Source organism: Rattus norvegicus, chromosome 8 (assembly GCF_021556685.1).
Source record: "Rattus norvegicus strain SHRSP/BbbUtx chromosome 8, alternate assembly SHRSP_T2T, whole genome shotgun sequence".
Classification (NCBI taxonomy): Eukaryota; Metazoa; Chordata; class Mammalia; order Rodentia; family Muridae; genus Rattus; species Rattus norvegicus.
The window spans coordinates 18,841,338-18,858,731 of NC_141541.1; the positions used below are offsets into that span (position 1 = coordinate 18,841,338).

Sequence of the window (17,394 nt, forward strand, 5' to 3'; positions counted from 1 at the left end):
TTTTCAATCAGGACAATAAAGGCTTCATAGGATGACTTTGTTACTAGACTTTTTATTTCTATTTTGTGCAGTAGTTGGAGGAATAGTGGTGCTAGTCTTTCCTTAAAGTCTTCATAGAGTTTAGCAGTGAATCTATCTGGTAACAGGCTTTTCTATTGTTTTGGTTTTGTGACTCATACTGTCATTTTTGTCTACTGTATATAGTATTTCTTTCAGTATGCTCTGTATGATGGCCATGAACTTCCTTAGTTTGTGCTTGTCTTGTTATTCCTTTATTTGAAGAGGTATATTTGCTGAGTATAGCAATCTTTGTTAGTAGTTATTTATTTGCAAATCTTGAAATACATAATTATGCATTTTCTGTGTGTTCAGGTTGCAAGGCTTGTTTATTCTGACTTGTTTGCCTTTGTGAGTTGGTATTTCCCATTTATAGCTTTTAAAATTATTTTCTTGTTTTGTATTTTTGGCATTCTGACTCCAGTGTGTTGTGGGGAGGTCTGCTTTTGGTCATGTTTATTTTTGTTTGTAAATGCCTCTTGTTCTTGTATGCCCATTATTTCTTTAGACTTGGGGAAACTTCTGCTATAATTTTATTGAATAGACTCTCTATGCCTTTTATTTGTAACCCACTGCCTTTTGGATTCTTTTTGGTTTCGTTGTTTGTTTTTTCCATTTTCTTTTTGAGATTATAATGATAGCATTTCTTCTTTCCCTTTCCTTTCTCCAAACTCTTCCATGTACTCCTCCCTGATGTCTTTCAAATTCATGGTCTATATTTCAATACTCGTTATTGTATGCGTATATGTATATACTCATATATTTTCTAAATATAACATGCTTAGTCTATGTTATGTTACTTGTATGTATATTTTCAGGGTTGATCTTTTGGCACTGGACAACCAGTTAGTGTGCACTTCTCTGGGTGGACCACCTCTCCCAATTCTAGATTATTCCTGTTCCCATCATTCTTTGTGCAGGGCCAATGCCTCATGGGCCTTTCCCTGTTGGTTTGATCTCCCTGTTGTTCACAACCCAACATTCTAGGATGCTGTCATGCTCGCTTTACTTTTCTTTCTTTCTGTAGGAGTATGGTGTTTCCTCGTCCTTTAGACTGCTGTTTCATGCCATGTGCAAGTGTCAACTCAAAATTGACTAAACTTAAATATGTGAGATCTATAGCCATAAAACTCCTTAAGGAAAATGTGTGTGTGGGATGAGGAAGTTTCAGTGGTATGAACAATTGTTTCTCTGCCATAAATATAAAAATATAAACAACAAAAACAAAATAGATAAGAAGAATGATATCAAACAGAAAACTTTTTGCAGACCAAAGGAAGCAAAATGAACAAATAAGTCTTGGGACGGGAGCAATGCTCTGTGAACCACTCATCCCAGAAAGGGATAATATCTGTTAACAGTAAAGAAACTCTAGGGAGGACTGCAGGCCAATGGGTGCAACACCATGGGCCCTGGACAAGTGGACTAAGGTCTGGAGTCTGGAACACAGTGAGATGACAGTAAGTAGTAATAATCCCAAAATTGGGAGGGAGGCAGAGAGAGAGAGAGAGAGAGAGAGAGAGAGAGAGAGAGAGAGAACTTTATTTCATTTAGCCTAGCAGTTATTATGAAATAACACAGACTCTGTGCCTTAAAAAGTTAGTTTCTCAAAGTGGCAGCTCCTGAGGAGTCCACGATCCAGTCACTGCAGTTTGGCATCTGGTGAGACCCAGTTCTCATCCACAGATGATTCCTCTCACACGAGCTCTTGAGGCAGGGGAAGCAGTGAGCTCTCAGAGGCCTCAGTCTATAACAGTGACAATTGCGCTCTCTCTCTCTCTCTCTCTCTCTCTCTCTCTCTCTCTCTGTTATTTTATTTATTTACATTTCGAATGTTAAGCCCTTTCCCGGTTTCTCTCTGTAAACCCCCTATTTCATCCCTCCTCTGCTTCTATGAGGGTGATCCCCCACTCACCCACCCACTCCCACCTCACAGCCTAGCATTCCCCTGAGCTGGGGCATTGAGCCTTCACAGGACCAAGGGTCTCTACTCCCATAGATGTCAGATAAGGCCATCCTCTGCTACATATGTAGTTAGAGTTATGGGTCCCTCCATGTGTACTCTTTTTGGTGGTTTAGTCCTTGGGAGCTCTGAGGGGTCTGGTTGGTTGATATTGGTGTTTTGTCGAAAGGAAATACAGGAACAAAGAATGGAGCAGAGAGTGAAGGAAAGGTCATCCAGAGATTACCCAACTGGGGATCCATCCTGTAAGCAGCCACCAAACCCAGGCACTATTGTGGATGCCAAGAATTGCTTGCTGACAGGAACCTGATATAGCTGTCTCCTGAGAGGCTCTGCCAGACTCTGATCAATACAGATGCAGATGCTTGCACCCAACCATTAAACTGAACATAGGGACCCAAATGGAGGAGTTAGGGGAAGGACTGAAGGAACTGAAGGGGTTTGCAGCCCCATAGGAAGAGCAGTGACAATTTTAATCACCGATTCTTTACTCCTGTGAGCTAGAGTCTCTTCTGCATCCATTCAACACTGGAAACTGGGCTTCCAGATATATGAATATATAAATGTTAAGACTACAACTGAACTTGAATTCATGTACAAAAGAGCAACAGGGCTCCAAAATGGGGGTTGGAGTATCAACACTTTTGTTGGACTGAAATCAAGCAGCCACTTTGACCCACAGCATTTTACCCAAAATGCTAAGAATGGAACCAGCACTTGAAATTCATCTAAGTGCCAAGGGGTATCAGAACATTTGAATACAACAGATGTTTTCACATCTGGGCCATTTTGAGCAGTATCATCACAGACATGGGAGTGCACGTAAGTCAGTGAGATCTTGACTTCGATCTTATTGCTGAACTCTCAGAACTGCGATTTCTGGGTTACAGTGGCTGTTCGATGAGTGTAGATGTAGGTTACTTCTCCTTCCATAGGAACGAAGTCTCACTGTAATACAAAGGAACATGGAGAACATTATCCCATATGAAAGAGTCCAGTCACGGGGTTGGGGATTTATCTCAGTGGTAGAGCGCTTGCCTAAGAAGCGCAAGGCCCTGGGTTCGGTCCCCAGCTCCGAAAAAAAGAACCAAAAAAAAAAAAAAAGAAAGAGTCCAGTCACAGGAGGGCACATGTAAGATGATTCCAAAGAAGTCACTCCCTAAAGCCAGATGTAGGGTCATGGAGAGAAGGCAGCTCATGCTTGCTCGGTGGGTGAAAGGTTTGGGCTTTACACATGGAAGTTTCCTAGTGCTGTGCTGTACATCACTGAGCTCATACTTGACTGAGCACAAGGCATACTTTAAAACCTGCTCCTCTGAGCCCGGTGGAGCAGCAATCCTGCTTTAGGAAGTAGAGGAGGAAGGAGGATCAGAAGTTCAAGGTCAGCCTGGACTATATGGGATCCTGTCTTAAAATCCTCCCCACCTTGAACAATTTAAACAGCTCCGATTTTAGCTCTTATTTTCCTCCTTGAATATGGCTGGCGATAATTTGTTAATGAAAAATTGTTAGTCTCTTGTGACTATATCCCAAATGTGTCTCTGACAAGGTGTGTGTGTGTGTGTGTGTGTGTGTGTGTGTGTGTGTGTGTGTGCCATGATCCATGGTGGCCAAAATGCTGGATGACCACCTATGTCAACCAATCAGAAGTCTGCACCTGAACTTGAGGTCCCTTGAAGGCTGAGGGTTTCCTAAAAAGGAAACTTCTCAAAACCGAGGCATCCCGAGGAAGGTCATGGAAGGAAGATGGTAGGGAAGCATCTTTGAAGAGAACATTGAGTCCATCAAGTAGAACGTGAGTCATCTCTGCACTGTTTGAAGAGAACTGCCCATGTTTAAACTCAGGGCCAGTGGCCTGAGACCATCCCATGGAGTATGACCATTGATTGATGCTCTAGCTTCCCCCACTTCCTTTTGTTTTCTGGGATACTGGCTCATCCCCCAAAACCTAAGGACACGAGAAAGGGTCTGGTCGTCACACTTACACTCCAGGACTTGGAGTACCAGTGACATTGATAGGCTGAGAAAATGAAGGGAGGCTGTATTCCTTCTACTGATATTTACTAAGTACGCACATACAGTTAGCACTAAGAGGTAGGGATGATGACAAGCAACTGATGACTCCCTCTTTTCCAAAACCTCTATGTTTGGTGTCTGGAGAAAGGAAGCAGAGGACAGAGCCACACCTTCCTTAAGCAGGTTAGTCTCAACCTCCTCCCAGGGTCTAGGAAGCAGGTGCAGTGCAAGGAGCCTGAGGACTCTGGCATTTCTGGGGACTCTGTCAGACGGAGGTAGGTTATTTCCTAAGTTTCCAAAGAGGGATTATCCCCCCTCAGTCACTAACGGTGCCACCCATAGCCATAGTCACTCCCCTAGTGGATCTCTAACATCCGACTTCCACACCTGAAACGCTGGCAGGGCCCAGGAGATTCACACTTTACAGGGATGTCCAGGTAACTAGGTCACTAAGCTTTCAGTCCAACTTGGACTTCTCCCACTGCAGGGCAGTGATATTGTAATTAATTCTAAGCCAGCTGCACACCAGGGTTCCCTGGGTCTGCCTCCAGGGAAGCCCTGTGGCTAGCTGAGGTAACTGTCCGTCTCCCTGTGGATCACAAGCCTGTAAGGCACTTTTCCCAAGGTCTGCAGGGGCAGAGTGGGGGTGCTGACTGACTCTCACACCTACCTCTGAACTTAGCAGCAAATTGAACTCAGCCAATCAGTTCAGTTCTTTGTAAACACAAATTTCTTACTACACAAACACATTTTATTATCTATTCCAAGAAGTTTGAGAGGATTAGATATGATAATTTAACACGGTGACTAGTGCAAAGAAAATACCCTCAAACTTTTGCTGATACCAGTCTGTCAACAGACTGACCTCTCACAGGCCAGACATCATGGTCCTCCTGCTGGATCAAACTCACCAAGCATTCTCGATATCTGAAGAAAACAGTATAATGTGCATGTGTGCTATTTATGTGCTATGTATGTACATGGTATATATTTTGTGTGTACGTTCCTCATGTATATAAGTATGGTATATGTCTGGTATATGTATATGTGGTTTGCATATGTATATTGTTATGTTTGTTGTATATATATATGTGGTATATGGTGTGTATATGTACATGGTGTGTGAGCGTGTATGGTGTGTATCTAGTGTAATTGGTATGCACTTGGTGTATATATTGTAGTGTGTATGGATACAGTATGTGGTGTGGTACATTAATGATGTGTAGGAAAAGTTGATAAAAATCCCTGGAAGTCACTCACCTTCAACACTGCAGATTTTGATCTTTCGGCTCAGGTAATCAAGAGATCTTTTTCCCCTGGCCCTTCAAGGAAGAGGCAACATTCAGTAACAGGTCAAGGTGGCAGGGAAAATGACATCTTATGAGTACAGCTTGACTTCTGTCCCAGCCAATTGGAATCCAGTGCCCAGTTTGCCATTAGGAGTGTCTGCAGGTTTGTCCCTGTGGTCACTTGAGTTCACCAGTTGTGGGCTGCAGTGTGAGCAAGTAATTGAACAGCACTGACAGCAATTCCGTTCTGCTCATTTCACAGGTTTGCTGCTAGGTCCACGAGCTGATGCAGGCTAGAGAGCACCTTCCTGGACAGGTATGGTGGCCATGGCAGCAGGTGGCACTGGGCCCTGCAAATCCTCAGTCAGGTGGCATTTGGAAGCATCATGGAAGCAGCGCCCAGTGCTCCAGAGGGCCGAGAGGATCCTCTTGTACTCCCTGCGGAAGTTCTGGTTCAGAAGCCCATAAACAATAGCATTAAGGCAGCTGTTGAAGTAAGCTAGGAAGTAACTGGTGACAAAAAGCCCTTCTGGGATCTGAAGAGCCATTGCCTCTGGATTGATGGCCACTGCAAGGCCAATACAGTTGAGGGGGGCCCAGCATATGGCGAAAACCACAAACACTGCGAACATGGTTAGGAAACTGCGCAGGTCACTGGGTCTCAGGCGTAGCTTTCTCTCAGCCTTTGCCTTCCTTCGGGCCTGGAGCACCAGTATCCATATTCGCAGGTAGCAAAAGGACACCACAGCAATTGGAAGGAGGAAGTGGATGGCCACCACAGCCATAGTGTATTGGGTGCTGGCTGTCTGGATGAAGGTGCAGGAATAGATTCGCGGGTCATATTCTAGAGACCCCACAAAGAAATTGGGCACCAAGGCCACCAGAGTGAGAAGCCAGATGAGGCTGATGTAGAGGGGAGCATGCCACTGACTGCAGGCTCGGTGGTAGGTCGCACTGTGACAGATGCACCAGTAGCGGTTGATGGCAATGGCTGTGATGTTGAAGACAGAGCCAATGACACTCAGGCCCATCACAAAGGCACTGGCCTTACAGTGGATCTCCCCAAGTACCCAACCGTCATGGAGAATGGCCACAAGGATGAGTGGGTAAGGGTACAGGGCTACCACCAGGTCAGCCAAGGCCAGATTCACCACAAATAAATTACCTGAAGCAGGAAACACAGATTAGTAGTCAGTAAGGGCTCCACAACTCCTGGTCATTACTTTTTATGGGGATATAGCTCAGTGGGTAAAATGCTTGCAACTCAACCATGAGGACCTGAGTTTGATTCCCAGAATTTTAAAACGAATTCAGGCATAGTGATAATTCTTAAAATTCCAAGGAAAGATAGGCAGATTGATCCCTGGGGCTCACCAACTACCCCCACTAGGCCCACTAGCCTAATGAGTGAGTTCCACTCTAATAAGAGATCCTGACTGAAAATATGAGGTAGATGGTACCTCATACAGGAGTACAGGAATGATACCCAAGGCTTATCTCTGGCTTCTATACCCATACTTACTTTTGCATCTACACACACACGCACGCACGCACGCACACACACACACACACACACACACACACACACACACACACACACACAGACATGTACACAGCATTTTGTCTTTCTCTGAATCACTTTCATCAGCACGGGAAGTGGAAATCCCGTGTCATTTGGAGACAAAATTGAGAGCTCAAATTGCATCTGTGTTTGTCTACTCAGGTTCTTATGGACTTCCTTTGGTAACTTGCAAGGCATTACTAATCACCGTACCTTGTGGTAGGTGTTTTGAGAGCAATGGCCAGTGGAGTGGGTACTCCCAAGTAACTGCTTCCAGGACAGGCACAGAGGTACAGTGTCCTGGTTGGCTTTTGTCAACTTGACGCCAACCTAGACACATATGGGGTAGAGGGAATCTTAATTGAGAAAATTCTCCCATAAGATAGGCCTATAGGCAAGTCTGTCAGGGTATTTTCTTGGTTCATGAGTGATGTGTGAGGGCCCAGCAAGAGCAGGCTGTAAGCAGAGACTGAGGGAACAGTCAACCAATGAATGCCCCTACTTGAGACCCATCCCATGTATGATAGCCAACCCCTGACACTGTTCGTGATACTCTGCTATGCTTGCAGAGAGGAGCCTAGCATAACTGTCTCCTCATCCATCAGCAGATGGAGCAGATTCAGTGACCCAGAGCCAAACATCAGGCAGAGCTTGGGGAGTCTTGTACAAGCGTGGGGGATAGACGTGAACAAATCAGAAAGGTTAAGGACACCACAGAAGACCTACAGAGTTGACTGACCTGTAGGAGCTCATAGAGCCTGAGCCACCAACCAAGGGTCATCCAGGAGCTGGACCTAGACCCCCTCCACATCTGTAGCAAATGTGTGGCTTGGTGTTTACGTGCTTCCAGTAACAAGTGGAATGGTGGGCATCTCTGTCTCTGTTCCCTGCCATTGGATCCCCTTCCCCACTACTTGGACTCCCTGGTTGTGCCTCAGTGAGATAGGATTTGCCTAGATATGCTGGGACTAGATGCCCCAGAGTGGGGCGATGCCCAGGGGGGCTCTCCTTCTCTGAGGAGAAGGAATGGTGGAGGGATCTGTATGGGTGCGGCTGGGGAGAGAGGAAGTAGGGGGCTGTGATCATGATGTAAGATAAATAAAAAATAATTTTAAAAGTATTTAAACAAACAAACAAACAAACAAACAAACAAACAAAGCAGGTTGAGCCATGAGGAGCAAGCCAGACACTTAGCATCATTGCTTAATGGCTTCTGCTGTAGCTCCTGCCTCCAGGTTCCTACCTTCAGTTTCTGCTCTGATGTACCTTCATAAAGAACTGTGAACAGAACATGGGATCTAAAATATACCCCCCTTTCCCCACGTTGCTTTTGGTTATAGTGTTTTATCACAGAAAAAAAAACCTCAAAAACAAACAAACAAAAACAAAAGCAAAAACAAAAACAAACAAAACCCTAACACAGAGACACAACTGTTCTCTTCTCTCAAAACACTGGAGGAACACGGTGATGGCCATTCTTCCTTTGCCTGCACTTTCCTGGCTTTCTGAGCTTTCTCCTCTGAATGGAGCCCTTCTCAGTGTCATCAACTCAATCAGCCAGAGCCCTGGGAAGCCATAGTCATCCAGGAACATAGCTTGAAGGTCAGTCTCTGTACCTCCAGCTATGCTGTCTGAGAACATCAGGGCACCATGAGCAAAGCACCAGGAACCTGAAGGGTTTCAACATGAAGCTGAGGGCAGGAGCGGCTCCCTTCCCTAACACCACCATGCCTCACCAAGCCCTGTGTTTCTGAGCATTCGCTGTGTGCTCAAAAGACAGCAGGCTGTCCGTGGAAGGGATTTCTCAGTGGCATGATACACAGGACATAGTCTTTTCAACCTTCTGCCCATGTGACAAAATGTCTCCTGCTTGTCGTAGGACAGATGAGTGCAGTGTGAAGGTAGAATGAATTCACAGAAGGAACTTCCAAGATGGCTGGGATGCAGGTGCGCCGACCTGCTTCCAAATTGATCATCATTCTACACCTCCATTCCTCATCTGTCCTCATCCTATGGAGAGCCCACCTCTGTGAACATTAGGGAAGGAAGAGGATAGGCTGAGGTCTGTAAAAATGTCAGAAATTCATCTGTCACACGAAGCAGACTCCATTTGCATGTGTTAAAACACTGGGCTGGGAAAGGGCTGGCTCCAGCCTGCTTGCGTCTCCACACACGTGCTCACTCTATCAGAAGACTGAATGGTAGGGACCAGCTGAAAGAACTTATTTTCACTTCAAAACTCCAGGTCAGGCCAGCTCAGAGAGAGAAAAGAAGTCCCACGACACTATGGAAGTTCTTGGGACCTCAGCAGGTACACGGGCATCAGAGCCAGGGCAGGATCCAAAATGGCCAGGGCCTATGACAGGATGGTAAAGGGTGAACCCTGATGAGGAGCATGGGATGAGAGGAGGCATGGTGCCGGGGTCTAAGGATCACCCAAGGAAGATGTCTAGGGACAGTGTAACCTGCTTAGGCTTCTGGGGGGAGAGGTGCGGGCATTCATCCTACTCTGTTGTTTAAGGGTTTAATTTATTTTGTGAGCTAAAACTCCTATTTCCTTTCCAGTTGTTACTACAAGGTGAGAAACATACAACTGAGGGCATGGGGGGGTGGGTTCTGGTTGGTGTCTTTGCGATTTATTCTCAGTCTCAGTGGTTGTGTCCATGAGTATGTCTTGAGAGTGTTTTTAGATTAGGGTGACTGAGTGGGGAAGACATACCCTGAATATGGGTGGCCCCATCCCCTCGGTTTGGATCTTCGACTGAATAGGAGAGCAGGCAGCATTCACCACTCTCCCCTTCCTAGCTGTGACTGCAGTGTGATTGTCTGTCATGACCCTGCTTCTCTGCTTTCTCCCCCATCATGAGCTGCACCCTCAAATGAGTCAAACCTTTTTCCCCCAGGCTGCCAGTGTCTGGTGTTTTGTCCCAGCAACTAGAAAAGCTGTTGATGCATTGGCTCAAACTGCACTGAGTCCCCAGAAAGCGGGGACACATCCTAGTCCATGTTTCTTGGCTTCCGCTGAGGATCACGACTATGTTCTCTTCTGGGGTTTTAAGGCTCCTTTATCAGTTTGGAGGAGGTGCTGGAGGTTGGAGCCGCCTGAGATACACTTAGTTCTGCTCATTTCTAGTCATGGGCATGGGCAATTATTGAACTTTCTCTGTGACCTCTTCATCAACCATCCCTCCCTCTTCTACTGGAGACCACACCCACAACATGCTCCTTGGTGGTGATTTTGTAAAGAACATTTTCTTTCACTAACATAGGAAGGTTGGTTGCTACAGGTCCTGACAGTTTCAGGATGGACAGTAAACAGTCTCTTGGCATGTACTATTGTGAGCAGAAAAAGTCAAAAATGGCTGGAAACTGGCGCCAGCTCTACCAGTGTTTCCCTGGGAAAGCTAAAGCAAGAACTGCTGCGTTAATGTGCCTTGTCCCCTAATAATGCCCCAGAGGCGGCAAACAGCTTGTAAATAGCGAGCAGAACGCATTAGCTGCACGTGGAAAGTGATTCAATTACTCTCCCTGATTAAGCCGGCTGTTCCTAAAAGGCTGAAATCCACCAATCCCTGCTGGAAAGTCATCTGCCCAGTGGTCCTACTGCCTTCCAGCTCTCTTGGCATGAATCCCAATTAGGTGACTGTGGATCTTACGTTGTCGCCCATCTGTGAGATGCTGAGATGCTGGAGTCGCACTGGATGAGATTCAGGAGACCCCCGCTCCATCAATTTCCTCCCCAAACAGGTGAGAAATCAATCAGCCGGCATGGAGCTCTGTTCCTCACCTTGTACAGTGGCTTGTATATGAACATCATATACAGGTCTTAGAGTGACTCATCTGCCTGCCTCTTTCAGACAAGGCACACCAGTGGGAAGGGGCTGCCTCAACCAGGTTGTTCTCTTTGAAGTAGAACCCCTTCACTATTCACAGATAAACCATGTCTCCCAGTATAGTACCTTCTCATCCTTTCTCCTTTCAAGGAATTCTGTACCTGAGGAGGAGGTCAGTGCTATGTTGTCTAGTCTTCATCAGATAGAACTCTGAAAAGCAAAGTGACCTCTGTCTCTGGCCTCTTTTTTCACCCCCGAAATCTAAAGAGTTTACTTGTGTTTAAAATGGCTGTTGGCACTGAGCTTCAAGTCCGTCATTTATTTGGCAGGTATCCACGAGAATCTTCTCATAGCAGTTCTGCCTGGGCTAGGGGTTTAGGGATGGGCAGTGAGCAATCCAAGGGCATCCATCCCCATACAGAGAGACGACCAATGAATGAAAGCACAGGTAATGAGAGAAATCCACCGATGGCTATGCCTGAGAGGTTAACCACCTTCAGATCAGTCTTCCTTCATCAGTTATCTAAATAGACTGTACAGGATGCTGTCTCTCATATATAGGAAGGGATGACATGCTCATAGAAAGACCTGTCATGATGTACCAACACAGGGACATTGGCCAACTTGTCCATGTCAGAACAAGGAGGTTGGAAGAGCAGAAGTTCCTAAATCAGACAATGAAAATGGATGGTGTTGGTCAGGCAGAACAATTCCCCAAAACCTGTCAACAAGATTGCTTCCACCCAAGAGTGGCAGTGCACCTCAAACAGGATCTTACGATGAAAGGTTAGCAATAGTGATACCAACATGAATCATGTGAAGTGTTCTAATAACAATTTGGGTATAAGCACTTTTGAAAAGATTGAACAAATACTTTATTAATAACTCACTTTATCAATAACTCGGTTTCCTTACAAGTACCCAAGCAATGGATAAATTTATAGTAATCTCCTAATTAGCTTCTTGAATTCCTGGAGGGCAGTAATTGTTTTCTTTCAAAGTCCTATTACTTATAAAAAAAAAAAAAACCCCTCAGGGTGTCAGGATGACTCCTACAAAGGCTGAGATAAAACTGTTTTTGCTTTGATTACATAAATTAATAGTGTCCTGGAAAATACCAAAGATGATATTTCATAACCTTAAAGAAAAAAAGACATACTTAAGAGGATACGAAGCACACATTTGAAAGAATAGCTGGTAGGGTATCAGCGAACATTCTCCACAATGATGGGAAGAGCTCATCTGGGAACCAGGATGAGTGCTATCTTATTTAACAAACGCAACAGTAACAGCAGAACACGAACAAATGTGCTGCCAGGCTCTGTGGTGTTCATTGGGCGCTTCTTGTAAGAATCCTATAAGTTTAGCCAGACAATTTTTAATCTCCCAGATAAAGGAACAAGTACCCAGTCATATGAGTCTATAACAGAGAAAGAACCAGAGGACAAGAAAGCTATGGGAGAGATAGAAGTTGATAAGGGTGTAGAGAATTGATGTTCATCACAAGTGAAGGGCAGAAATAGGACCCGGCAGAACTCAGCAGTGAGGAGGTCAGCCAAGATATCAGCAAGGTGAATTCTGCTTTTTACAGGAGAATAAAATGGTGGTCTATTGCCTGTTCTCTCAATCAGCTTTGACTTCAAGGAATGAAAGAGAGTAATATTTGCACAGGGATATCCATTGGATGAGGGATTGTAGAATTTTACAATTTTATTAGTATTTTATTTTTATTGGTGTACTTTTTTGTATCTACCCGTTGGTTTCATATAGATTTCATTGAAGTCTATCATGGGAATTGGACCCTCTTCTTTTTCCCCTCCTCCCATCCATTCATCCTCTTCCCTTTTCTGTCTGTTTCTCAAATGAAGATTTTGTCTGACCCAGGGGAAATACTCAGTCACTGCTTTAGCTGCTTTCTGTTTCTGTGACATAAAACAGACAGAGGTCTATTACAGCCGCCACTTCCAGGGCACCGTCCGTCTCGGTAGGGAGGACGTGGTGCAGGGGCCTGAAGCAGTAGATCACACTCCATTCCCAGTGGGGAAGCTAAAGGAGCAGAACGGTGGGGTCGGATCACTTTCTTTTTATTTACAGCCCGCAAACTGAAGCCACCCACGGAAGGATCTTCCCTCTCCAATTACCCTAATCAAGAGACTCCCTCACAGGTCTGCCCAGAGGTTTGTCTCCCTCATTCTGCTAGTGGACAACCATGCCAACTATTATTTATGAGTACTGTCCTTGTCTTATTATCAGTCGTATTGAAGTCTTATTGGCTCATGGGTCGAACTAGGATTCCCCATGAGGTAAGACATGAGCTATAAAGCCATATGCCCAGTCTTGATGGGGGTGTGTTCTAACACATGTGAAGGTAGGTGATTTAATCCTCCTGGGAAACTCACAGGGTGCCCTTACATAAGCCATTGCAGCCTGTTCTTGCCTGCAATAGTTCTGATGGCTAAAGACAGCAAGGAAGGAATGAAATTGCCCAGGCATTTGCTCCCTAACCTTTACCTGCTTTGCTATTCACATTTTACACTGTGAGTTGTAGATGCCACAGTCATGGCAGACCATGTCCTGCAGGACATAGTGTCTAAGTACAGAAGCCAGTGCTTTGGAAATGAAGGCAGTTAGACAGAAGAATCTCTATGTCCCCAGGAAGCTGAGAATTCTTCAGAGGGAATTGGTGAGGACTAAGAGTTCTCCTCCATTGTCAGATCATGGCTCCTGACTGGTAACAGGATCTCAGGGTGAGGAACATTGCTATGCATTACTAATGCTGCTTCAGAGGAGATAATGGTGGGGTGCACAGAGGCAATGCTATTCCATCGGCTTTTGTGTTGAGGAGTGTATGGTGGTGGTTGTGGTAGCAAGAACCCCATGTTTTATAGGCTGTGTGTGTGTGTGTGTGTGTGTGTGTGTGTGTGTGTGTGTAGGCAAAAGCTTGACATCAGTGCCCTTGATTGCTTTCCACTTTCCACATTGAGATAAGGTAACTTGCTGAACTTGGAGTTTATTGATTCAGCTAGTCTGGCTAAACAGCTTGCTTCAAGGATCCTGTCTCTGCTCCCAGAGTGCTGGTATCACAAGTAAGCCACCATGCCCACCTAATATTTATGTAAATGCTAGAGATCTGAACTCTGTTCCTCTTACATTTGCACATCAGGTGCCTTATGTATGGAGCCATCAACCCCAGCCTTTGAAACAGCTGATGGTGGTTCAAGACAGAGTATCAAGGAGGCACTGAGAGGCAACGGTGAACAAGTTTTAGAGACTGTGTGCAGCTGAGGCTGCTGAGGGATTCCAGCCATCTAGGAGCTATCGCAGGCAGGCCTTCGTGACCAGTACAGATACGGGCTTAGGAGGACAGCGTGAGGTATATTTTGAGCTTGCATTGCCCCCAGGAAGGATAATGTGAGGTGACAAGGCACTGTGGGTAAGGCTCTGGCTTATAGAAAGGATGGCACATACCTGACTGTTCTCACAGTGGTCGGTTCCCTGAATCTATGCCTTTGTCCCCAAGCCCCCCACACCCTAACAGCTCCCACAATGGAACTGGTCTTGTGACAGTCAGTAAGGAGTCCTCATGTCTCCTGGGAAGCACGATGGAACCTCAGGGCATTGCATCTTGGTTACTGGAAATAAATGTCCTTTATATGCATAATCAGAATTGTATGACAGTATATATTGACTGTCACCTCCACAAGATCTAGAATTACCCAGGAGACATACCTCTGTCCCTGTCTACAGGACACAGATGTTTTCAGATTGAGTTGAACGATGTGGGCTCACTTTAAATGTGGGAAGCACCAATGTATGGAGTGGTTCCTAGGCCAGATACAAAAAGGCATTTGAGCTGAGAATCACTATTCTCCTCTTCCTGGTTCCTGACTGTAGAGACAGTATGCCCACCCATGTCTCAGACTCCTGCTGCCATGCTCTCCCACCACGATGGACTGCAGCTCAAATTATGAGCCAAAGCAAACCTTTCCTTCCTTATGCTGTTTTTTTTTCCTCCTAGCAGTGGAAACATAGCTATGGAAATACAGCAGTACTGACAGATTAAGGGAATGGAGGAATACAGAAAATCAGAGAGAAGTTGTTCTTGAAGTAAAGATAACAACTTTAGTTTAAAAATGACTAATAAAGAGTGTATAGGTGCTGAATGCAGGTTTTCAAGCATTTTGAAATATCACTCTACCATGGTCATTTAAAGACAACACTACATTTAAAAAAATAAAATAACTGCCATCAATAAAGCCAACAGGCATTAAACAAGGGCTGAGTGTACAACACATAGTGAGTACTTTCCTAGCATGGATGTGATTCTTTGGTCCATTTCTAGCACAAAATAAGGAGGAGGGGGAAGAGGAAAAGGATGAGGATGAGGATGATGAGGAGAAATGAAAAGCAAACAAGCACAAGCAAGCACTGATTAAATTGCATGACTACAAGTTGCCAGCAGGGCAGGAATTAATGCTCCTGCATAGCATGCTAATTTGTTTCTCTAGTGCTGGGCACTAGTGCACAGGCAGCAGGGGATAGGAGGAACAGGATGAAGCACCAGCAATTCCACCTTCTCCCCAGGCCTGGCTGCACACTCGGGTCTGGAACACAGAGTGGGACAGTCCTACGTGGGGTGGAAAAGGGGCAGGATTCAGACCTTCCTCAGGCAAAAAGCAGCAGTGAGCACTTCCTCAAACTGCCTCTCTTATGGCAATCTAAGGGCTGAGCAGGCTTCTCTGGGTATCCAGCAGGTCCAGGAGCAAAGTATGAGGACCTAGAGGGCTAGGCACACTGGTCCACAGAACACCTGCCTTCCTGTTCAGGAGATGAATGTTTGAGGTAGCAATATTAGGGCAGTGTGAATGTGAGTGTGTGTGCGTGCATGCGTACATGCGTGTGTGCGTGCGTGTGTAAAGCACAGTTTTCTAGCAGTAACTCTTCGCTATTCCAGGTTATTTTCCAGAGCTAAAATGATGTCTTGCAAAGGTATTCCAGGAAACACGAGCCCTACTAACTGGTGCCTGTGTGAAGTTCGTGCTCCTTAGTAGTGTTAGGTTTCCCACAGGCTAACTAAAAGCTCACACTTTGCTCCTGGATTCTTTTATAGATAAAAATTCTCAGCACTCTCTTTCCCCAAGGCGTTTATACAATTTAGTATGAATGGCTTTTGCCAAGAGCTTGGCGTCTTGAAAGGCTTTCCCACGGTTTATTTTCACACCTTATTTGACTTTAGATGGCCCTAACATGCAAGATAAGAATCACAAAATCAACCAGTGTGTCACTGAGGTCCACCTCAGGCTCACCTGGTCACACATTGCAGTACCCAGTCAGGAGTTGAGTTTGCACACCCCTGTCTCTAGTTTTGATGCTCTGCAGGGAAAAGTTGAAATGGGACTAGATTGGAATGGAAAAGGATTTTAAGGATTGACATATAACTTAGCCAAATCATTGCTTAAGTTCTCACGGTGTCCCACAATTCCCCTGTCTTCACTCAGAATGGAAGCTTCACCTGCAAATGTCTAAATTACACTCTTACTTGGAATTGGATCTTCTAGTGACGGGATGCATTTTTGACACAACGCTTAGGAGAATGCTTGCCTCCACCCGTTGCTCACGTCCATACAGTGCCCAGTCATTCTTCCAGCAAAGGCTTTTAAATGACCTCCTGTATGAAGTCAGTTTGGCAGGTAGGGAGAGGGCAGGAGCTTCCATGGCCAAAGGGGGCCTCATCTACCAGAAACAGTTGAAATGCCATGGGTAGCCACAGTGTGTAGCTCTACAGTGCTCACATCCTGCCACAAACAAGTGCTCAAGGAAAGCCCGGCTCATTCATGTTGGCACTAATGTGCCTGGTGTGTCCTGTACAGCTTCCAGACTAACTTAGCAGGAGGAAACCAGAACTTCCCTTAACTTCTTCAAAGAGCCAAAGTCTGGGACTAGGATGGAAAGAATGGAAAGAGACACCTGTCACTAAAAAGAGAACGGGACCTGTGGGTGCCGGGTGTGTGTGGAGGTCTTATGGATCTAACGTTCAGGGTAGGAACCAGTAGCCGGGGCGGGGTGCGATGGGATCCCAGCCTCAAGGAAGCTGACACTCACCTGCGTTCCGCAGCTTGCGGTTCCTGAGCACCGAGAGGATCACAAGCAGGTTCCCCACGAAGTCCACAGCTGTGGTGACAATGACTACTGTAGATAGCATGGGAGCCACCCAGGGTGCCCGGGGAGTCTCAGGGGGCTCCGCCTCCGCTGACCCGGGCCAACTAGGGCGCGCTGCCAGCCCGCTGGCCGCACAGCAGTTGGCGATGGAGCTGTTGTCAGGCATGGTGACGCTGCAGCCCGGGATAGATGCGCAAGGTGTGCACTGCTTGGGGGCGCTCCCGCTGTCCCCTCCCCGCCCAGCAAGTGCTAAGAAGAGGCTGTGGGGAGGGACCAAGAGGAGACAATTAATTGAACGTGGGCAGAGGGGCGGAGAGAAATAAAAGATCCAGACAAGGACTGGGGCTCAGGTGTTGTGGAGAGGAACGAGTCCCTCAGTGGCATGCTGAGGAGCAGCACTACAGCGAGCATCTCTGCTCTGCTCTGTGGCCAGAGAACAGCCTGTGTCTGGCCCATCAATAGATGGTCTACCAGTGTCTGGCCCACCTTAGGTGGCCTAGTTGGTAAGGCCTGGGC

General features: G+C 46.0%; 1 protein-coding gene across 2 annotated transcripts; it reads right to left on the reverse strand.

Moving 5' to 3' along the window:
- Window positions 1-2,642: 2,642 nt before the first annotated feature.
- Window positions 2,643-17,159, reverse strand: Mtnr1b (melatonin receptor 1B). 2 transcript variants are annotated; one of them, NR_172018.1, is made up of 3 exons: window positions 16,822-17,159; window positions 5,297-6,490; window positions 2,643-2,968 (listed from the first exon to the last, which is right to left on the reverse strand). NR_172018.1 is itself a non-coding variant. In NM_001393841.1 (2 exons), exons 1-2 carry the CDS (start codon window positions 17,042-17,044, stop codon window positions 5,619-5,621), a joined length of 1,095 nt encoding a protein of 364 aa, NP_001380770.1. In that variant the 5' UTR covers window positions 17,045-17,144; the 3' UTR covers window positions 5,567-5,618. The 2 variants fall into 2 exon arrangements, 1 of the variants encoding a protein (NP_001380770.1); NM_001393841.1 differs by lacking the exon at window positions 2,643-2,968 and having other exon boundaries at window positions 5,567-6,490; window positions 16,822-17,144.
- Window positions 17,160-17,394: the final 235 nt, after the last annotated feature.